The following is a 23,468-nucleotide window of genomic DNA, read 5'->3' as shown; positions in this document are numbered from 1 at the left end:
TAAAGTTTTATTGTTGTGCACAGCCACAAATACCTTTAAAATTGCTTTATTTATTTATTAAAAATACCTATGAATTTTTTGGTGTGGTTGTGCATACAGACAAGGCCTGCATTGTTGCTGCATGGCCACACACACACACACATACACACACACAGCTCAGCGGGAACATTGCCCAGAGGGCTCTCCATTTGAAATTGCCCAGCACTCAAGTTTCTTCACGTGTGTAAGGCATGCACCTTGTGCAATGTGGTAATAGACTTTGCTGTGCTGAAACAACAAATGTCAGCCCTGGGCTGCACCGCCCTGAGCTGCTTGTTTATACCCGCCCTACACCCCCTCCTCCCACCCCCCCTGTGATCCCTGTGTAACCAAAATATTCCAACTTGCGCCAGTATTTCAACCAAACTCTAGCCATGGTACGTCTGTGGTCATTCAGTACGTGAACACAAGCAACTTTCCTTTTACGCAATAGCAGTCCTTCATCAGGCTACCATGCACTATTGAGAAAAAGCAGCCATTGTCTCAGAGCCTCCTCAACTGCCTCCCATTCACCATGACCAGGTGCAAAGTAAGCCATCAACCTGTCTACTTCGGTGCTCACTGCATAACTGGATAACTCTTTAAGAGCTACACAACCTTTCAGTTCATATTGCATGATTTTTAAGAGACCAGGGGAGGCAGTTTTCAGGTAGTGAAGTTGGTGGAGTTCTTCCTGGCCATTTTGAAGACTGGGCCTTATTAGAGTGGCAGCCCACTGTAGCTCACTTGTTCTGATCGAGAGAGTGGGAAATGGGCTGGCTCCTGGGCTGAATTAGTTGGGGGCCCCAAACGGTGGGCCAGAATCTTTTAAAGTGGCACTTGTGGGAGGAGCACTCCTGCTCCTACTCGACACACCAAAAAAAAACTAAATGTTTGCTGTGCAGTTTTGTGAGTGGCCACCTGTGGTCCCATTAAGAACCAACATCAAATTGAAGTAGAAGCTGCAGTAAATTGCTGATCTGCTTTTATATCAAATTCTGGCAGGCAATATGAGATCACCTACTGCACTGGGAAAAGATAACAAGAGCTCTATGAAGTGAACTTCAAAACTTTCCTAAGTGGTCCAGCCTCTACATTTTTAAACTTTTAAATGTTAACAAAGAGATGGCTGGTGTTTGCTGACAATAAAAATATAACTAGCTTTGTAAACAGAGCTCTGCACAAATATATAAGCACAGATGTTCAGCTCCAATTTGTCCACCAGACAGCAATATGAAGCCAGCAGCATATGAGCCATTTGCTGGCTTGCATTGCTATAAAACAGGAGCTGGTGTCAAAGCGTCTGTAATATAAGTAGGATAGAATCTTCTGACTGCTTTCAAAAAAACTGGCAAGAGCCTCTACCACAGTCAAAAGTTACAATATAACTTACACATCCTTGTGAGTTTCTCTTTAACTGTCCCTTGTTGAAAATCCATAATTCCTGTTGGCAGTGTGTGCTTACACGCTTGTGTTTTACTATCAGGCTATTCTTTTGCTTCAGTCACGCTTTTGCCAAATACTAAAGCAAATACCGGGGAGAATGATGGTCTTTTGTTATAAATGGATTTTAACGGATTGGGAATGCCAAATATTCAAAAGGTAGAGAAGTGTATGCAGTTTGAAAGGTTTTTTAGAATAATGCTGTTCTGCTTCCCCTGGGGTCAAAGGTGATGACCTCCACCCCTCCATTCTAAAATTGTATTTACCCACCTGCCTTGCAAAGAGTGTCTTGGTACAAAAGCTTGTCTCCCTGTGCTGCCCTCCCATCAATACAAAAAGCTGCCTCAAAGGCCATTAGCTCCTGTAATGAAATAGTGCCACAAGCACATTACAAAGGCCACGTGCTCCAACAGCACCAGAACGAAAGCTATTTGTGATGAAGACATGAGTGGCTAAATTTAATTGTAGTTACTCTAGAGATGAAATAAATTATCTCCTGAATAGCAGCAGAACTTCGGGTAAACCAAAATTAAAATGCAATCCAATGGTAAGTGTGTTTAGATAGGAGATAAACTGAAATTATAGACGGTCTCTGTTAATCAAAGATGTAACACTGACAAAAATGCTGTGCTCTGCAGGCACTTTACAAAGGGTTTGACACTTGGGTAGGTGAGTCTGGATTTGAAAACTTCCTAAATTTAAATCTCTAATGAAGTAAGCAGGTTAAAAAATGGCATTGAGTGTGAGTTGAAGGAAATCAACTCACGAGTTTGAACTAAGAATAGTACACATGACTGGCAAACCTAAAAGTAGTAAAGGAAAATCACTTTTAAAAAATTCAACCTGAAAAATCAAAACAATGCTAGTGAATTTTCAACCCAGGCTAACTGTGAGAACAAGAGCACTATCTATCTAAAACAGTATTTTCTTTTATTTACGAAAAAAACAAGGTTGACTATAAATCAGGTTTTATAAAGTAAGCTGATTTCATTTGTTTATCTCTGCATACAAGTGTTACATTTATCTTGAAATAATAAACTGCAGAGATCCTTCCAAACAGGGAGATGTGATTTAGTCATTCTTATATTCGGTGTTCCCTATAATGTTAACAAGCAGGGTTTTGTCTCAGAAAAGATATTGTTTCAGTAAATGGCTGGTAACCAGATAGCAACCTATGCCAATACTACCTACAACTCTGAAGTTGAGACCTGATATGAGGAACACATATTCCACAGATTCCATTAGTGCTGACAGTTTTGCAAAGTAACAAAGGAAGCATTTATCTCCGAAAAACAAGTGGCATCAAAGTCAGTTGCTTTGTTTTCTTCCCAATCGGAAGGACAGGAACCACAGGCTGTTGACTGCTATGCCGATATATTATTTTCTACTGGCATTACTTGATGAGATTAGCAAATTAATTATTTTTTTTATTCATTCATGGGATGTGGGCTGGCTAGGCCAGCATTTATTGCCCATCCTTAATTGCCCTTGAGAAGGGGATGGTGAGCTGCCTTCTTTAATCACTGCACTCCCTGTGGTGTCGGCACACCCACAGAACTGTTAGGAGGGGAGTTCCAGGATTTTGACCCAGCGACAGTGAAGGAACGGCGATATATTTCCAAGTCAAAGTGACTTGGAGGGGAAATTCCAGCTGGTAGTGTTCCATCTATCTGCTGTCTTTGTCCTTCTAAATGGTAGTGATCATGGGTTTGGAAGGTGTTGTCGAAGGAGCCTTGGTGAGTCCCTGTAGTGCATCTTGTAGATGGTACACACTGCTGCTACCGTGTGTCGGTGATGGAGGGAGTGAATGTTTGTGGATGTGGTGCCAATCAAGCGAGCTACTTTGTCCTGGTTGGTGTCAAGCTTCTTGAGTGTTGTTGGAGCTGCACTCATCCAGGCAAATGGAGATTATTCCATCACACTCCTGACTTGTGCTGTGTAGGTGGTGGACAGGTTTTGGGGTGTCATGAGGTAAGTTACTTGCCACAGAATTTCTAGCCTCTGACTGGCTGTTGTAGCCACAGTATTTATATGGCTAGTCCAGTTCAGTTTCTGGTCAATGGTAACCCCAGGATATTGATAGTGGGGGTTTCAGTGATGGTAATGCCATGGAATGTCAAGGGACGATAATTAGATTCTGTTTTGATGGAGACGGTCATTGGCTGGCCCTTGTGTGGAGCGAATGTTATTTGCCACTTGTCAGCCCAAGCCTGGATATTGTCCAGGTCTTGCTGCATTTGGACATGGACTGATTCAGTATCTGAGGGGTTATGACTGGTGCTGAACATTGTGCAATCATCAGCGAACATCTCCACTTCTGACCTTATGATAGGAGGAAGGTCATTGATGAAACAGCTGAAGATGGTTGGGCTGAGGACACTACCCTGAGGAACTCCTGCAGTGATGTCCTGGAACTGAGATGATTGACCTCCTACAATCACAATCATCTTCCTTTGTGCTAGGTATGACTTCAACCAGCAGAGAGTTTTCCCCCTGATTCCCATTGACTCCAGTTTTGCTGGGGCTCCTTGATGCCGCACACAGTCACATGCTGTCAAGGGCAGTCACTGTCACCTCATCTCTGGAGTTCAGCTCATTTGTCCATGTTTGAACCAAGGCTATAATGAGGTCAGGAGCTGAGTGGCCCTGGCAGAACCCAAACTGGGAGTCAGTGAGCAAGTTATTGCTAAGCAAGTGCCGCTTGATACCACTTTTCATGACCCCTTCCCTTACTTTACTGTTTATTGAGAGTAAACTGATAGGTCGGTAATTGGTCGGGTTGGATTTGTCCTGCTCTTTGTGTACAGGGCCTACCTGGGCAATTTTCCAAATTGCCAGGTAGATACCAGTAGTATCCACTGCAACAGCTTGGCTAGGGGCGTGGCAATTCTCTTCGGGCAAACAATGCTTTGTCAGAAAGGTCCAATGAATTATAATCATTTTACATATATTTCTTCCATCATCACAACAAGTTATTTGTTAACTAGGAATAGGGTTACCAACTCCGGCTGGGCATATTCTGGGAGACGTGGATGGAAATGACATCACAGATTACCAGTAGCATGGCACAAGTGGGTGAGCCCATCGGGCTTGGCAAAGTCCAAAGCCTGGACACTAGTGGGAGGGGATAGGTTTCTTTGGCGCACATAAATGAACAGAAGTACTTTGCATCCTTGTTTAGAATTAGCTAGTTCAGGCACTGCTGTGCCTGGGTGCCCACTGGAACCACGGTCAGGTGCTCTCTGAAGCAGCCACTGCTGAATCCTTGCCATCTCCGACTCAGATCCTAGTCTTTCCACTTGACACACGCACACACACACACACACACCAGCTGCGCCCTGCCCCGCCCCCCTCCATGGGCTCTTGAATGACGATCCCCCAAGCACAGATGCACCAGACAAGCAGCCTCTTGGGCTCTGCTCTCTGGCCGGCGGCAGCCCTGGCCTGCTCCCTCCTGTTGGTTACTTTAGCAGACTCAACCATTTCATCCCTGAGACCCTGGCCTCATGCCCCATGCCTGCTTCCTGCAGGCGCCAATTCCCCTGCTGTCTCACACCGCACTCACCTCAGTACTGGAGGGATAAAAAATAGGCAGGGCAGCAATCAGCAATATCCATTCCAGCATAAGTAAATCTTTTAACGGCATAAGTCTCAGATACTACCAAACAACTTCTCTGACACTGAAAATTATTTTTTTATGTGTACAGTCTTATTCCTTCAGATTTTAATTATTGTTGGAGATTTTATAAAATTAAAAAAAGAGTTCTTTTTTGTTTTTCTTTGTCTCTTTTATATCTCTCTCGTCTTCCTTTCCCTCTCTGTATTTTTGCATGATTTGGAATTGAATTACTATGCTAAGGGGAGAATTTTCCCCATGTCAGGCAGGCCGAGTGGGAGAGGGCGTGTGTGGGCATGGACCTGATCACCACCCGCGTAATGCGTGACTCCCGAGGATAGCAGGAGTGGGAGGGCGGCGGCGGGAGTGCCTGTTTAAATGAAGCACTGGCAGCCTTGGAAAGACTGCTCACAATAGCAAGTAGAAGGGCTCACCAGAGGGCTTCTGATGACCAGGCCAGTGTGAAGGGTAGGCTATTGGAGCAGGCCAGGCTGGAGGGTAGGGCAGCGGGGCAATGTGCCCCTCGGTTTTTGGATGAGTGCTTAGCTGCCCTCCTGGAGGAGGTGACAGCGCGGCAGGAGGTCCTGCTTCCGAGGGACAGGAGGCGGAGGCCCCCCCACCTGACCAAACATGTCTGGGAGGAGGTGGCTGAGAGTGTGAGCTCCCATGATGTGGTGCGACGCATGTGGGCCAAGTGCTGCAAAAGGTGCAACGACCTCCTGCGCTCGGGAAGGGCGAGTACCATGTTGGCTGAGCTCACTTAATGCAGCTGTCACCCTTTACCCCCAATTTGCACCCCCCCCACACCCAAAAACTGAGTGCAGTTACAGCATTGAATCCTTCATGGCATGTTCCCTCGCTGGGTGGGCCAGCAGATATTGCCCATGCCTAGTTCACCCTGAGAGGGTTGAGCTAGGATGGGTTCTGCACCCGCAGCATGTGTAACACTGACACCAAGAGTATAAATTCGGGGGCAAACTCAAGGATCTGCACCTAGGCACAGTCCTGGAACTACAAAGCATCTCAAAGCCAGGGTGCTAACATGCTGGGAGGGGAGTTTCCATGTGGTGGGGCACCAATCCATCTGCTGGCCTTTGTGCTCCATGTGCTTGTGCCTGCTTGCTTTGCAAGATTAGGCCATGTGGTGCCAAATGTGGTGGAGGCAGCATGTGGGCAAGAAGGGGTCAGCCCTGGCTTCTTTGTGTGAGTGTATGGTAGCTGCAGGGTGACGAAGAACTAGAGCCCTCCAATGTCCCACTCTGGCTGGGTTGGCAGGGATATGATGGGAATCCAGATACAGGCTGGACTAATCAATGCTCTTCTCTCCTTTTCAGGAGAAGACTGCACACAATGCGGCTGAGCGGATGCAGACTGGCGGAGGCCAGGCCCAGCTGGTCATCGTGACTCCATTCGAGCAGAAGACCATGGATCTGGAGAGGTGCCATGCGCCCAGGTCCACCGGTGGTGGTGAGGCTGGGGTGCCATGGGGAGGTATGTTTGCCAAGCAGTGAGGTCACCATGTGTGCCCCAGCAGCCATGGCAGTGCTGAATGCTCAGTGATTGAAGTTTGCAACATGGTTTGACCATTGATTATGGAAGGATGAGCGCATAATGATACGGGGGACAGGCATGCATATTGACATTGTCTCCACTTTAACTAAACAAATGTCCTCGTTCTTCCTTTCAGCATCACTGGAGCAGGGCCAGGAGGAGGAGGCAGAGGGGCCTCCTCTCACACCTGGGGTCCCTGAACTTTTTGACTCACCAGCGTCACACCATCTCTGCCAGGCAGGTACCAGCGCAGATACTAGCACCTCAGTGGGAGTTAGAACATTGGATAGTGTCCCAGGGCACAGCGGTGAGGACACTTCACACTTGCTTGAGGTGCAGGCGGAGACAGAGTGTGCCCATTGCGCCGACAGTCAGAGGAGTGTAGGGGACCAGGCACGGGCGGTGGCTGATGATGTGCCTCTGGAGTCGTCCGTGAGGCAGCAAACGCCAGAAGTGCAGCAGGGTGTGCGGGAGGATCTGGCGGAGATACATGAGGCTATGCGTTGCATGGTGCCCATGCTGGAGGAGTCCACGTGGAGCATCACCGATGCAATGAGCCTCATGGCCGAGCGCCATGTTTCCTCCATGGAGAGAGTGGCAACTCTCATGGAGAGGCCCCTCCAGGAGAACAATCAGGTCCTCCTGGGGTTGCGCTCGGACCTGCAAGCCCTCACAGCGGCATTGACCTCAGCTGGTCAGTGCCAGTGTGGGAGATGGTTTGGGCACCAAGTATCCCAGCTCGGTGCCCATCCATCTACGGTGAGCAGGGAGGTCCAAAGCGACCTCACGTCGGCGCAGCAGCTGCCTGTCGTCTCTGAGAGCTCCTCTCAGGGTGTTCCGGATGAGGGCAGCAGCTCCTCCACTCCTCTGCCAGTGACCATGGCATCCGATGAGGCTGCGGCGACTGGGGAGTTACCAGCCATGGAACTGGCTGCTCCCTCCCAGGCGAGGCCATCAAAGGCTCCACGGGCCAGGGGACACCCGCCAAGGTCATCAAGGACAACAGGACAGCACAGTGAGCAGGCTGTCTCAGATGCCAGCGCCAGTGATGGGGGAGCATCTAGACATAGCCCGTAAGTGTAAACTGAAGGCACCTTAGGCACACCATGGGTTTCTCACTGGTGATTTCATGCTGCCCCACTATTAGTTTGTGACCACTTGATGTGATGTGCAAAACCGTTGTAATTTTTTTTTCTGAACTTCATTTTGTTATATCAGAGTGATCCCTTTCTTCTGCAGGTGGACGGTTACCCATGATGTTATGAGTGAGTTGTGTGACATTGAGCTTTTATTAACTAGGCCCTTAGTTAATGTTATTATCCAGGCAGGTTTAGCACTCAGGTATCGAGTATGAAGCCTGCAACATGGGCGTGTGTTGAAGGTCCATCTGTGGTGTTCTAGCTGAAGGTTCGGTGGATTAAAGCCTCCTGGGTGTCCCTGCCTCCCTGGAGTACGCCTGGGTCAGCATCTACTCCCTTAGTGTTCTCCTATGCGTGTTCATCCTCAGACTCATTGCTGGATTCGTCGTGTGTAGCCGGAGCAACTGCGTCTACATCTTCTTTGTTCACTGCGTCCCCACTTTCCAGCGCAAGATTGTGGAGAGTGCAGCATGCAATCACTATCAGTGACACACGATCTGGGGGGTACTGGAGTGCACCCCCTGAATAGTCCAGACATCAGAAGCGCATCTTGAGAAGACTGATGGTTCTCTCCGCCGCAGCCCTTGTGGAGGCGTGGCTCCTATTGTACCACTGCTCGGCCTCTGTTCTTGGATGGCGGAGAGGCGTCATGAGCCATCTTCTGAGGGGATAGCCCTTGTCACCCAGCAGCCATCCATCCAGCCGGACTGGAGCACTGAAGAGCCCCGGCACCTGGGAGTGTCTGAAGATGTAAGCATCTTGGGAGCTGCCTGGGTACCTTGTACAGACTTGTAAAATCAGCATCCTGTGATCACACACTATCTGCACATTTATGGAGTGGAAGCCCTTCCTGTTGACGAAGGCACCGGGCTCACCCACTGTTGCCTTGATGGCCACATGTGTGCAGCCGATTGCACCCTGGATGTGGGGGAAGCCAACAATCACTGCGAAGCCTCTGGCTCGCTCTGTCTGTCTGGCTTGTCCCAGCAGTAGTGGATGAAAGTCAATGCACGCCTGAATAGAGCATCTGTCACCTGCTTGGCACAAGTGTGGACAGCTGACTGGGAGACTCCGCACCCACCGACCTCTGGAAAGAGCCAGAGGCATAGAAGTTGAGGACAGCCATGACCTCCAGCTCCACTCGCATGGGGTGCCCTCCCACACAGTTGGCACAGATCTTAGGGCCTATCATCTGACAGATGGAGGTGACTGTCTCCCTTGAGAGATGGAGCCTCTTTTAGCACTGCGACTCAGACATATTGAGGTAGCTCCTTCGCCGCCTGTATACACTGGCAGCATGATAGTAGCATCTTCTGCGGCCCCTTCCACCTTGGGCTTCCTGTTGGCCCTGTGCCTTTTGTGCCTGCTCCTCTCCACCCAAAGGTGGCTCCCCTGGAGGCTGAATGTGGACTCCTGGCCTCCTCCCCCTTCTGGCCCTCCCTTCCCCCTCAGAGGAGGTGCCTCCAGTGGATAGCACAACTCCCATTCCCAGGCTGAGGGAAGGCTTCCTGAAACCTGCAGGCCCCAGAAATTATTTTTAGTGTAGAGAGCTGACCTGAAGGCTGTTACTCCTGTCCAAACAGCTATGAAGAGTTTTGAAATATTCCTGCTCACAAGTAGCAGTAACTTTTACAATTAAATATCTGACAAATCTGAAACCTGTGTTTCACTCGCGATCCCACTCACCCCTCTTATCCCGCCCTTGGATGAGGTTTATACAAATGTCTCCTACCCGCCTGCCCGTTGCGCCCGCGCGACGTCCTGAAGATCGCAACGGCCCCGAAAAATTGCAGACAATTGCTGCCTCAAGGGCCTTAACTGGGTGATTAATTAATGGCGGGCGCGCATCGGAGAACATTATGCACTCGCCCAGCGTCACCACGCGTCACTTTACGTGTCGGCGTGTGAGGCCCGCCCCCACACGCCAATGAGAAAATTCTGGCCCGAGTTTCTAGTTCAGGTTCTGCATGCCTCAATAAATATTCTTCAATCACACAGTTGCTCACTCTTTTCACACAGGTTTCAGATCCCTCGTGGAGGAAGCTGTTTTGAAAATGGATTTCTAGTCAATGCAAGTTCAACAGCCCATGGAAAGACTGTGAGCATGGGTAGGTGCACTCCAGGGGCTGGATTTTCATCTCAGAGCGCAAGCAATCACCTGACACACATGACGGTAAAATAGCACCTTGACTTCGGGCGAATGTCCCGACATCATCACGCACTCGCGTGATATTTCAGTCGGCGGGTGTGCGTGGGAGTCAGCAGTGCGCCCCGTCGACAATTTAGAGGGCTGCTAAGCCCATTAGTAAATGAATTAAACTGAATTTTTCAGTTACAGTTGGCGGGTGGGCGATAAAGACAAGCGGCCTTTGGATTTTTGAGGAAACCTCATCCACAGATTTCCAATGTTATTTAAATATAAAATAAAAATTTTTAAATATAATTTTTTAACATGTACCAGACATGTTTATCTTAATTTTAAAAGCTTTATTTTGATTGTTAGAAATCTTCAGCTCCCTGAAGGCAGCTCTCTGCCTTCAGGGAGCTTTCATTGCCAGCTCCCCCGCGCATGCGCCGACTTCAGCGCTCGCCCTCCTCCCCCCACAGCTGATAGCGCTGAGGTTATCAGCGTGCAATTCACACTGGCTGGCTGGCTGTTAATTGGGCAGCCAGAATGAAATCTCGGGCGGGGCCCAATCACCAGCAGTGGTTGGTTTCGAGGCCGCTCCCGGGCCTGCCCTCCACACCTGCCCAATGAGGTAAAAATCCTGCCCCAGCTCATTCACTTTGTGCATCTCTGTAAATACTCATAGGGCAGGATTTTCAACCTGGCGTGCGGACACACACCCGACACACATGATTGTGAAGCAGCGTGCGATGACGTAGGGCGAGCGTATTTCAATGGGGAAGGTGCGTGTGGAGTCGGCGGCGAGCCCAACGACAATTAAGAGGGCTCTTAAGCCCATGAATCAATTAATTAAAGTGAAATTTTCTCTGCCCATCCAACCTTATGGTTGGCGTGCGGGCAAATAGGCGGGATGAGGTTTCGAACAGTGATTAAAAAACATAAAGATTTTTAAACCTCATTTTTAACATATCCCTGCTTATGTGACAGGGTCACACGAGGGGACATGTTTTCCTTATTTTTGAATTCTAATGTTGAATTTTACTGTTAAAAATCTTCAGCTCCCTGAGGCAGCCCTGTGCCTTCAGGGAGCTTTTACTGAGAATACCTGGGCGCATGCACACACTTCAGTGCTCACGCTCCTCCCGCCCCCACCCCGGCAACACTGAGGCTCTCAGCGCGCGTTGCATGTTGGCTAGTATTAGCCAGCCAGCGTGAAATCGCGGCTGGGGCCTGATCGCAGGCGGCAGACCGTTGTGCGCGGCATTCCCGGGCCCATCCACCGTGCCTGCCTGTCTGAGGGGAAAATCCTCCCCATAGTTACTATTACTCACACCCATTTACAAACCTTTGACATAAATGACAAAATTTGATCTATCATACATCCAAACATATCCAACTGTTATTCATATAATTGAAACTAATAAGTACTTTCTGAGAATCAGTGCAAATGATACAATGGACACATTAATAAATGTAATCTTATCCTAACTTGTGCTATTACCTTTTGTTTTCAGATTTATTTTTTCTACTAGCCATTCTTATTTTTAAACAGAGTAATTTTTGTAGTGAATTTCCTGATGCTGCTCTGATGTAATCCTCTTTACATGGAGTACTGCTGAAAAAAGAGGCATGCTGTCAAATATTTTCATCTTGCACTCAGCAGGACAGACAAATGAATGCCAAATTTCAAAGGGAGCAAAAATTTATATTGCATGAGAGAAGGGTGCTGATTGGTCGACAAGTCGACTCTGATTGATCGAGGTGTTGTCATGGAGAATGTATCAGGGAATTACTGTCTCCCACGCTTTTGTTTAAAAAAGGTGCAATGCCTGGACACATTCCTTTTGTATGCAGAGGACAAGTCCCTGCATATAAATGCATGCAGCTTCTAGCAAGCATAAGTGAGTCACATTGTGGGCCGACTGATAATCTTAAGGTGGTTGTTAGTGTAATTCTTAGCACGTTAGGGATTGTTCAACAAGTGCTGTCCACCAACCTGCCTGCCACAGATTATCTGTGCATGACAGTATCAGCAGGAGTGACCACCGCATGGTCCTTGTGGAGACAAAGTCCTGTCTTCACATTGAGGATACACTCCATAATATTGTGTGGCATTATCACCGTGCTAAATGGGATAGATTTTGAATAGATCTAGCAACTCAAGACTGGGCAACCATGAGGCACTGTGAGCCACCAGCAGCAGCAGAATTATACTCAACCACAATCTGTAACCTCATGGCCCAAAATATCCCTCACTCTACAATTACCACCAAGCCAGAAGATCAACCCTGGTTCAATGAAGAGTGTAGGAGGACATGCCAGAAGCAGTCAACCTGGTGAAGCTACAACACAGGGCTACTTGCATGCCAAACAGTATAAGCAGCAAGTGATAGACATAGCTAAGCGATTCCACAACCAACTGATCAGATCTAAGCTCTGCAGTCCTGCCACATCCAACCATGAATGGTGGTGGACAATTAAACAACTCACTGGAGGAGGAGGCTCCACAAATAGCCCCACCCTCAATGATGGAGAAGCCAAGCACATCAGTGCAAAAGATAAGGCTAAAGCATTCGCAACAATCTTCAGCCAGAAGTGCCGAGTGGATGATCCATCTTGGCCTCCTCCGGAGGTCCCCAGCATCACAGATGCCAGTCTTCAGCCAATTCGATTCACTCCACATGATATCAACGACTAAAGGCACTGGATATTGCAAAGGCTATGGGCCCAGACAATATTCCAGCAATAGTACTGAAGACTGGTGTTCCAGAACTTGCCACGCTCCTAGCCAAGCTGTTCCAGTACAGCTACAACACTGGCATCTACCCAACAATGTGGAAAATTGCCCAGATATGTCCTGTACACAAGAAGCAGGACAAATCTAACTCGGCCAATTACCGCCCCTCCAGCCTACTCTATATCATCAGTAAAATGATGGAAGGAGTCATCAACAGTACTATAAAGTGACACTTGCTTAGCAATAACCTGCTCACTGACGCTCAGTTTGGGTTCCACCAGGGCCACTCAGCTCCTGACCTCATTACAGCCTTGGTTCAAACAAGGTCACAATTGACGGAGTGTGGCATCAAGGAGCCCTAGCAAAACTGGAGTTAATGGGAAGCAGGGGGAAAACTCTCTGCTGGTTGGAGTCATACTGAGCACAAAAGAAGATGGCAGGGGCGGGGCCATAAAATGCAGCAAGCTGACCATTGCCTTTGGACCGTAACATCCTGCCGGCATAAAATCCCGCCCATGGTCTTCAGCAATATACGTTTTGACTGTTGTCAAGAACAAAGATTTCTAATTGCCTTCTTTCTAAATCATACTACCTGGCTTATTTTCCATTTGACAGTGGGATTCTGGTCTCCATTTTAACCCTGGCTATTTTCAAAGCACTGTATAAAATAAAGACAGGTTTTTATCTGTAATTGACACTAGAATAAAATTTTGGATGGACCTCCAGAAAAAACAGATAGAAGAATAAATTTTCTGCTTTAATTTTCCTGATACTTATTGGCTAGTCATATTGCAGGTTAAATATTCAAAACTATCAACAGAACTAAAATGTTTCTCATCATTCAAATTTAAATAAATGCGAGATGAGTTACTTACTTGGCCGGCACTTGTACCATACTATGAGGTATTTACTGGTTCCAGGACAAGGATCTGTCCCAAATATTCGACCATTGACAAGAAGCTGACAATTTCTTCTGTCCTGGCATTCATCCAACATTTTCTAGGGAAATACCAAAAAAGATTGGTCAAATGTCATGTGATTTTGCAATTGTACATCAGTGTTCTACAGAAAATAAGGGAGGATTAATTTTTAAAAAACACACAATTGTAGAACTTCAAGGGCAGAATTTTACGGCCCTGTTTCGGCGGGGACAGGACCGTAAAATGCAGTGAGCCATTATAAACCCCATTGACTTCAGCGGGAACGTAAAATCCCACTGCCGTAAAATTCTGCCCCAAGAACAGTGTGAAAATGCAAGTGTTGCATTTTCCATTTCTTACAGAATCAATCTTATTACTGTCTGAATGATTTATCCTACTTCCATTTATTATGTCATCACCTTATAAGGAAATTGCTGAAAAATGATCTCAACAAATGTTTGTTTCATTCTTAAGCCACTGGTCAAAATATTATTCTGGTTCTATAGCCAGAATTTTATGTGCCACAATTGGACCCACGGCCAATTCGAATTAGCGCAAAATTGTGCAAGAATATGTGGGGCAGGGTCCTGACGTCATTGCGACATCATGCCATATCACGGTCGGCGGGCATGCATGGGAGTCGAAACACGTCCACCAACAACCAAAGTTCCAATTAAGCCAAATAAAGCCCCAGTCGACTGGGATTTTTAGTGGCCTGTGTGCTTTTACGCTTAGAACTTGAACTAATCGGCCAGGGGGCCTTCAGGTTTTAGCAACATTCTCGATCCAGGGTGGGATAAAATGCCCAGAAGAGGTTTGAAGGTTGAGGAGTTATGAGTCCTGCTGTCAGTTGTTTGTGGCATTTCTTTGTGTGCAAATACCCTTTGAACAATACTGCAGCTCCCTGAGGCAGCTCCACAGCAGTTGACAGCCTTCAGGGAGCTCGTTGTAAACTGCCCCCCCCACCCCCCCAACCCCCGACAGTTCTCAGCCTCTCTCAGTTAATTGGCCAACCAGCATGAAATCGCGTGTCAGTTGCAATTGCGCCTGGAAGCACATATCGCGTCTGCTCCTGGGCCCGCCGATCGTGCACGCACGACAAGTGCGAATTTCAGGCCTATGTCCGGGGTTTTACAGTGGTTAGGCAGGCTCGACAGGGGCGAGCGGGAGCAGCCACAAAACGGACCGTCACCCGCGATTGGGCCCCGATGCGCACTGCAGCGCTCAGCGCTGCCTGTGTTGGGGGGGGAAGAAAGCGAGTGTGGAAGTTCACGGGAGCGCATGGTAAAAGCTCCTTGAGGCACAGAGTTGCCTCAAGGAGCTGAAGATTTTCCAAATCAACAATGAGTAATTTTAAAATGTTAAAAAAAATGTCTCCTCTATCACATGAGCAGGGACATGTTAGAGATGAGTGCAAAAAGTGTTTTGTAAATCACTGGATGAAACCTCATCCCGCCTGTGGATGAGGTTTTGCCAAAAATGCAACGGCCACTTGGCCTTTTCGCCCACCTGTCAACAGGATGGTTGGACGGGCAGCGAAAGATTTTGATCAATTAGTTCATTAAGGGCCTTAAAAGGCTGCTTAATTGTTGGCAGGCGCGTTGCCGACTCCCACACACGCCCACTGACCGAAATATCACGTGTCACTTTACATTCGTTCGGGTCGGGTGCATGCCTGCCTGACGAGAGAAAGGTTCTGCCCTATGAGTTGACCACACTGAGCAACTGAGCTACACAACTTTTTGGCCCAGAGCTTCTGCTTCCCGATGTTGGGGGGAGGGTAAATAACCTGGAGGTACCAGAAGTCCCCACGCAAGGATTGCACAGGAATTGCCCAGGAAGTTCGAACATCCAATGGTCAAAGACCCTGCACCTGGAACCGTCCGATACTCCGAATCAAATCAGTGACTTTGGATGGTTCCGACTCTCTTAGCAGAATAGTTACCCAGGAAAAGTTAGAAGCATTAAAACCACTTCAAACTCCTGGGTAACTATATACTGATCTCCCAACCCCCCCACTAGATCCGCGACTACCACCCCGACCACACCCCCAATCCCCAACTACCCACACGCCTGACCAACACCCCGCCCCACAACTTCCCCCAACCCCTGAAACGTGCCATTAAAAAGGGACGTGGCTTCACCTCCCTCAACATTGCTACCCTGCATTGGAAGGACTCCAGAACTGCTGCACTGCACATTTCTCACCAGGTCCGGGACAGAAGACGTGCAGCTTCCGACCTGGGTAAGTAAAAAGGAACAGAGTGGCAAACCGACAGTGATTGCCACTCTGCGGAAGTTCTAGCCAATTAAATCTGCTGCCTGTGCTGTTCTGAGTGGGGCAGTATAGGCCACCAGGATTAGCTACAACCCCCTTGTGCAGGGATGCGGGGGAGGAGATATGGTTAATGAAATAGCTTTCATTTTCAGAGTTTCTGCCTAAGCGATAGCCTCTTGAACTTGATACTGGAGGTTGTCTAACAGCTAGGGAACTGTGACACAGCAAGCTTTGGGCAGAGGAGGGGAAGGGAAAAGTATACATCTTGCTGATTGCTGTTTACCTAACCTGTTAAATAAATAATCTAACGACATCAGGATTAAGATATGCATTTGCCCTCCAGCTCACAAGTTATCTAATGCCTGAATCACATTTAGTAATGTTTTTGTCTTCACAGCCTGGGCAGCTCACACACCTGCTATAGGACCCAGCTGACACTCATTCCACTGAATCAGTAAAAATCTGATGGATTCCTAAACCACTGGGGAGTGGGTTCCAACAGTGTACCACCTTGGCAGTGAAGATGAAAATGTGCCCAGTCTTTATTTAATCAGCCCCTGAGCTCTACATGTTCCCTCAGGAAGCCTACTTCAATTTACAAGATTAAGGTAACGTGTAACCAGAACAATCATGAGGAAATTTGAACACTTCATTACTAATAAAAGAGTTAACAAACAAAAAGAACATATGTTAAAGTGGTCAGGAATTCTCATTCTGATCTTACTGAGGATTTTGATCAGTGCTCCCGACATTGAGTCACACAGATAGGAAGCTTACACCATAAGATAGGGTTGATCACTATAACCTTATTTTTTGGATTGCGCTTCAGTCTGCGAACATAAATTGGGAGACCATTGATTTAATTGTCATGCGGTTCAGGGATTTTCCATTGAAAGTGGAGTTACATTTACTTTACTATCTTGTCAGATTCTTCTCTGTCCCCACTAACCCTCCTAGGCCCAACCATCTTCAGCTGCTTCATCAATGACCTTCCCTCCATCGTAAGGTCAGAAGTGGGGATGTTTGCTGACGATTGCACAATGTTCAGCACCATTCGCAACTCCTCAGATACTGAAGCAGTCCATGCCCAAATGCAGCAAGACTTGGACAATATCCAGGCTTGGCTGACAATTGGCAAGTAGCATTTGTGCCACACAAGTACCAGGCAATGACCATCTCCAACAAGAGAGAATCTAACCATCGCCCCTTCACATTAAATAGCATTATCATCGCTAAATCCCTCCCTAACAGCATTGTGGGTGTACCTGCACCACAGGACAGCAGCGATTCAAGAAGGCAGCTCACCACCACCTTCTCAAGAGCAATTAGGATGGGTAATAAATGCTGGTTCAGCCAGCGAAGCCCACATCCCATGAATGAATATGAAAAAAATAATGCTGAGAAAGCTGGAGCACAGGAATTATCCCACAATTTCAACTGTTAATTTTCACAAAATGTTTCTAAAACTGGCCTTTTTCATTTCACAAGAGGATTTTCCTTCATTTGTGTTTCTCTAGTTTAATTGTCATGTGGTTATGGTTCAGGGATTTTCCATTAAAAGTGTTGTTACATTTTATTTATTACCTTATCAGGTTCTCCCCGTCCCCACTAATCTTTCTAAACAAATTTCCCACTTTGTTGTCCCTAAACCCTTTGCCTTATTGCTGACTGTGTAGCTAAATATAACTGCCCAGGAATAACTGCCCCTAGTTAGAATGGGGGTTAGGGTTACAATTGGATTGAGTTTCAGAATTTAGCTAATTAGGGTAGGGCATAGGATTAGCATTGCAGAAAGAGTTAATTAGAGTTGGACTGAGGGTTAGAAGTGCCTTGAAGGCTAGAGTTCATCTGAAGGTTGGAGTGGATTAAGGGTTTGATTTGAGATAAGGAATATATTTGGATGAGGATAAAGATTGGAGGTGACTGGGGGACTGTTTATTTCAACAAGCATACTATCCTAGATGGATCTATTAGAGCAAGAGGTGACCTGTTTGGGGGAGGGAGGTGGGGGAAGGAGGGGTGACAATATATTTCTTCAGATTGAGTTTGATACTGCTACCAGTAGCCTTCTTGCTGCTGCTGTTGAATGAGGTGTTGAGTGAGCCCTGGATTCAAATATGTAGAATCAACTTGCAATGCAGACAATTCAGTACAAGTGGACCTTTCATTAGAACTATCTATAAGTGCCTGCAGTATCTATTATTCGTGTAGGTGGTTCTACGAAGAGCCATTTCAATGTCAGAGGTATTAGGCTGTGTGACACACAATAAGTGTTATTTTATAGTACGTGTAAGTGTACATCAACCTGTGCTGGCACAATCTAGCCACCTGACTCCCATACATCACCGAAATGCTTTCTAAATTTTCCGCAGTAACTGAACTTTCTCAAAAAGTTTTAAACAAAGTTTTAAGAAATAAAATATATATTTCTCAATAATATAATTACATTTATCCTCTGAATTGAGTTTTATGTTTGTAACGCCTTCATTAACATTTTTACTACAGGTTTCAACATCTCTCTGAAACCTAGGGTGAAATTTTCCGCTCCTCCCGCTGACAGAACCATAGGGTCCTGCTGAAGTCAATGGACTTTTGAGCAGCTCACTGCATTTTACGGCCCTGCCCCCACCACAATGGGGCTGTAAAATTCCATCCCTAGGCTTGGTGACTTGTTGGGATGGGATTTTAACTAGGAATGCAATCCAGACAGGCCATAGGCAGGGGTTGGTAGGGAGGCAAGGGCTGAGAGCATCAAATTCATCCAAGTTTGAGCGCAAATCAATAGTGTTGAAGTAATATTTTACTTTTGTTTTGTAACACTTTTTCTCAGTAGCTTTCCTTCAAATAATTTCCATGAACTATTATGATAAATTTTATACTCAGTGGTTTTCTTAAGAACAAGAGAGGCTATATATGTGCATGTTTGCGCAAGACAGAAAAACACACCTTCTATAGCTTTGTTTAGAATTCTATAGATTTCAGAAAATACATTAAGGTGGGGAAAAAAGAGACAGACAGACAGAGAGGTTAGGGCCAGAGGTCGGGAATAAGAGAGAAAGGAGAAGAAGTAGAACTAACATGTTAATGTTAGTTCAGTTTTCAAAACAAATCAGTTGAATTCCTAAGCCAACTAATTATACACCGGTGTTTTGCTTACAGTTGGAAATGGTTATTGATAATTTCTTATTCCTACAAAACAGAAGTTGCCAACACCTGTGAGGTAGATTGTGGGAGAAAGGCAGGTGGATAGCAGATATCCTCATTCTAATTTGATTTCTTTTCTGAGAGAATTAAATTGAGGGAAACAAATCAAAATAGAGAGAAGGAAGAAAAAGCAGAGGGAGGATGGAAGCTGGTTGAAGGCAAGAGTGTCTTGTCATGCACCCTTGTGAAAAACACAAAGAGTTAAGGAGAAAGAAGCAAAAGAGAATAGAAAGAGGGAGAGAAGCAAAAGAAGGAGGATACAGAAATAACAATATAAATGCATCAGATTGGTAATAAAGTAGCCATATTATCTGACTTATTGGGCTGGATTTAATGAGGGTCTCGCCCACCAGCTGGAGAACCAGTGGGAACCCTGCGTTGCCTCTTTTAGGGAAGGCCTGACTAATTAAGTGCCACTCATCCAATTAACTGGACAGCAGCAGGCTTTCCCCTGGATCAAGGACACAAGGGGTGGAAGACCTGCCCACCAGGAGCTGGCAGCCAGTCAGAGGCTGTTGCCAGTACAAGACTCACCTAAGCAAGGCCTAGGATCATCATTGGATCCCAGGCCCACAGATGAGTGGCAGGAGAGGAGTCGCAGGGATGGGTGTTCGTGCAGCAAGGACAGGAGTGGCTCTCAGCGGACCTCCCCACCTTCCCAATACTGGGTCCTTCTGAGTGCCTTTGAACAAGGAAGCGGCCCTCAAGAAAGTCCACAAGCAACCCCGCATGGGTTTACTTGCTTGTCGTGGTTCCCACATGGTGACCACACCACCCCTCACTGGGTTAGTACTAGTGGTGGCGGGATGTGGTCCTTAAGTAGACATTAAGTATCACTTAAGTGCCTCAATTGGTGACGGTGCAGAAAGGCCATCCAGGGGCCTTCCGTCTACAGAATTAGTCGGGGTGGAAACAGCAAGACATCAAGGTGTCCACCCATCATCCTTCTGCTTGATTAAATGCCCCCCCTGCCACCTATCTTGCCATGGGGGAGCGAATTAAATTCCACCCATTATGTGCATTGCCACAGGATATCAACTGATATTAAGTATTAACCTCAAGGGATAGAAAACACCTTTCCAGTATGATATGAAGAATATCTTCCCTGTGCAGATGGTGATGTGTAGTTAGCGAAAACAAAGTGATGATTGCTCGGCATTCCTACACTTGATCTGCAGTCTGGGTCTGGCGGCATGGATTATCACTGACAGACAAGGCGTTAAATTGATGTGCACTGCCTGCAGCTAGGAACAAGCTGGCTGACTAAAATATTATTGTCAAACTTGAGAGCTTTCTTCAAATTGTGTCACTTCCTTGTTCGGTAAAACAAAAACAAATAAAACCTTTACTTTGATTTTCACAGAATCATGCTTGACTGCACAAATCCTTGATTAAGAACATAAGACAGAAATGGCCAAAGAATGTCCTTATCTCATCAGATTCAATTTGTGTCAATCAGCACTTTGTATTTCTGCTCCTTTATCAATTGTTTTCACCACACTGTCTAGAGTTACAGTAGAAAATAAACTATCAGCGCTTTTAATGAATGACATGGCAGGACTTTGCTCAACTGAAAACAGCAAGCAGTATTATCCAATCGATTTTAAAAATTCTAAATTCAGCTTATGAACATAGTCTTTCAGGAATGCAAACAGCTGCTTAAAACATCTAAGACAATCATTTTAATGCGTCCTAATAAAGGTCACCAATTAACAGGATTGCCGTTTTGGATAGCAGGTGCTCCTATTCATAAGGCAAACTTTTTAGCTTGGCGGGCAGGAGTGCGCCTGACCTGCTCGAGCGTGAAATGGCGCGTGTTGACATTGACCAAGCGTGCCGACGTCAACGCGCAGTCACGCGATAGTTCGGTCGGCGGGCACTCGCCGGAGTAGGCACCGCGCCCACTGACAATTAAAAGGCCTGTTTAGGCCATTAAACAATCAATTAACTTAAATTTTTCACTGCCTGTCCAACCTTATGGTTGGCGGTCAGGAGAAAAGGTAAAGTGGCCTTGGTATTTTTTTGGAAATCTCATCCATGGGCAGGATGAGGTTTCCAAAAGCAAATAAAAATAAAATAAAAGTTTTAAAATTTAATTAATAACATGTCCTTGCTCATGTGACAGGGGACATGTTTTATTACATTTTTCAAATCTTTTTTTAAAAATGCTTCATCTCCCTGAGGCAGCTCTGTGCCTCAGGGAAATGATGAAACGCGCACTCACGCGCATGTGCGAAGGTCGCGCTCGCCCCACTCGTCCTCCTTCCCCCGCCCGCACAGGCAGTGCTGAGCGCTGCCACTCACGTTTCATGCTGGACGGGCCTTAATTGACCCGTCAATGTGAAATCACAGTCCGGCCCCAATCAGGGGCGGTGGTCGGCTTCCCTACTGCCCCTGCCCGCCACCACTAAGCCTGCCCTCCAAGGACAAAATTCTGCCCATAAGTTTTAGATTAACAAAGATGGCAGCAAAACTAAACTTCACTACGATCTTTACAATATAATGATTTTGAAAGTGATTTCTCAGAGACTGTTCTGCCTGCATAAATACAGCAGAATAGAAACCACCTCCTATCCCACCCACCCTCCCCATAACTCTAGCTGCAAGGTTAGAGATCCTTTCCTATATCTTCAAGGATGACATTATTTGCTGTTCAGGGAGAGCTGCCAGCATTTGCAAGGGCACATTAGCAGCACTCATTTAGATCTGCACTTGCAAAGCAAAACAGCCAATGCCTGTCTACCTGGGGTCCCACCAGACCCAATGGGTCAAAAGAAAAAAAATGAAACTTTGGAGTCTTCAGATTCAAACATCTGTCATTTTTTAAATATTCGTTCATGGCATGTGTGCATCACTGGCTAGGTCAACATTTATTGCCCAACCCTAATTGACCTTGTTCAGAGGGCATTTAAGAGTCAACCACATTGCTGTGGGTCTGGAGTCATATGTAGGCCAGACCAGGTAAGGACAGCAGATTTCCTTCCCTAAAGGACATTATGACAATAAATTCATGGTCATTGACAGACTTTTAATTCCAGATTTTTTATTGAATTCAAATTACACTATCTGTTGTGGTGGGATTTGAACCCAGGTCACTAGAGCATTACCCTGGGCCTCTGGATTACTAGTCTAGTGATAATACCACTATACCACCGCCTCCCCCAAGATCTCCCCTAGAATCAATTTCCTTAATCTAGACAAGGTTTAGGACCTTTTTGAAGGCTTCAGATGGATTTACAGTGTCAACCCGTTCCCATTTCGGTTGACGTCTTTCAAGAGTGTAAAGGGAGAATTCATGAAGTAGCCTAGGAACTTAATCAGACACTTCCTTTGATGTGGGAAATTGGGTGGAAGAGGTACCCATGACCTCCCTCCATTGGAGTTTAAACAACCTGAGTGGGGTAGAATCCTGATGTAACTGAGTTTTGCCCAAATTATGCCCTCCCCCTCCTAAGCAGAAATCAGATTCATGCCATCTCTAGCCCCAGGAATTTGAGAATCATAGTCTTCTTATGAAGGTTATTATACAATTTTCAAAAGTATCTTAATGCCAAAGATCACAGCAAATCTACGTCATGTTTTCACAGTGTAATCACTGTTCTTTCTAATCCGTTAGTCTAAATGGCTGATGCCTCCCTACAGGATGAATGCAGAACTCCTAAGCAGGAGAGGAAGAGGAAGTTTGTTTCTTCTCAATCTATGTTGGCACGACGCACACTGAAGTTATGTTTGATGGATCAGTCTTTTGGTTTTCTTGCCTGGACTGGTCTGCGTTTAACAACTATGGGAGGGTTACTTTCCAGAGTTACATTCCCTGAGGATTTTCATTTGTCCCAGACTCAAAGTTTTAAGCTTCCTCTTAGTTTTTTTTACCCTGACATCTTTTATCAGTGGTTGAATGTAAGCCCTTGGCACAATACTAATAGGCTTTATCCAGAACATGTTATAAGCTTATTGCCTCTGGTAAGGCACTAATCACATCTATTTTGTTCTGTCCTCAGGACTGAAGTCATATGCTGCCAACTCTCTTACTGTACAGCATTGCAAAGGGTAGAATGCTTAGAACTAAAGACTAATTGGTTTGGAAATCTTGCTAAGGTAAATCTTCACCAACAATGGTTATATGTGATTATAAACTGGAAAAACTGTGCAACCTGCAAATCAGATGTTTTAGGGAGGCAAGAACTCCTCAGTTCTTTTTAAAATTAGATTGATATATTGCAGACAAGTATCCCTAGCAACATATTATGTATTACATTTACAAAGTGCACTCAAGATACTTGGGGCATTGCCAATTTTTCTTGAAAATTTGGGCTTTGACTGGTGGCTGGGCCTAATTATTTTATAGTTTGAGTGTCTGCAATAGGATAGGAAACTCATTGGTACCAACATCTCCATATGTAAAAATTCACTTTGATGCTTTTCCTATAATGT

The 23,468-nt window shown here is 46.1% G+C and overlaps 1 protein-coding gene across 2 annotated transcripts in view; it reads right to left on the bottom strand.

The window, feature by feature from the left end:
- Positions 1-23,468, bottom strand: part of eva1aa (eva-1 homolog A, regulator of programmed cell death a) — a 424,094-nt gene that overhangs the window by 215,800 nt on the left and 184,826 nt on the right. For both annotated transcript variants that reach the window (XM_078542065.1, XM_078542066.1), the window contains exon 3: positions 13,508-13,631. In XM_078542065.1, coding sequence (XP_078398191.1) covers positions 13,508-13,631 — 124 coding nt within the window. The remainder of the gene's footprint in view (positions 1-13,507; positions 13,632-23,468) is intronic.

The sequence above is a fragment of the Cetorhinus maximus genome, chromosome 5 (assembly GCF_964194155.1).
Source record: "Cetorhinus maximus chromosome 5, sCetMax3.hap1.1, whole genome shotgun sequence".
In the NCBI taxonomy this organism is placed as follows: Eukaryota; Metazoa; Chordata; class Chondrichthyes; order Lamniformes; family Cetorhinidae; genus Cetorhinus; species Cetorhinus maximus.
This window is presented reverse-complemented; position numbering and strand designations above follow the sequence as displayed.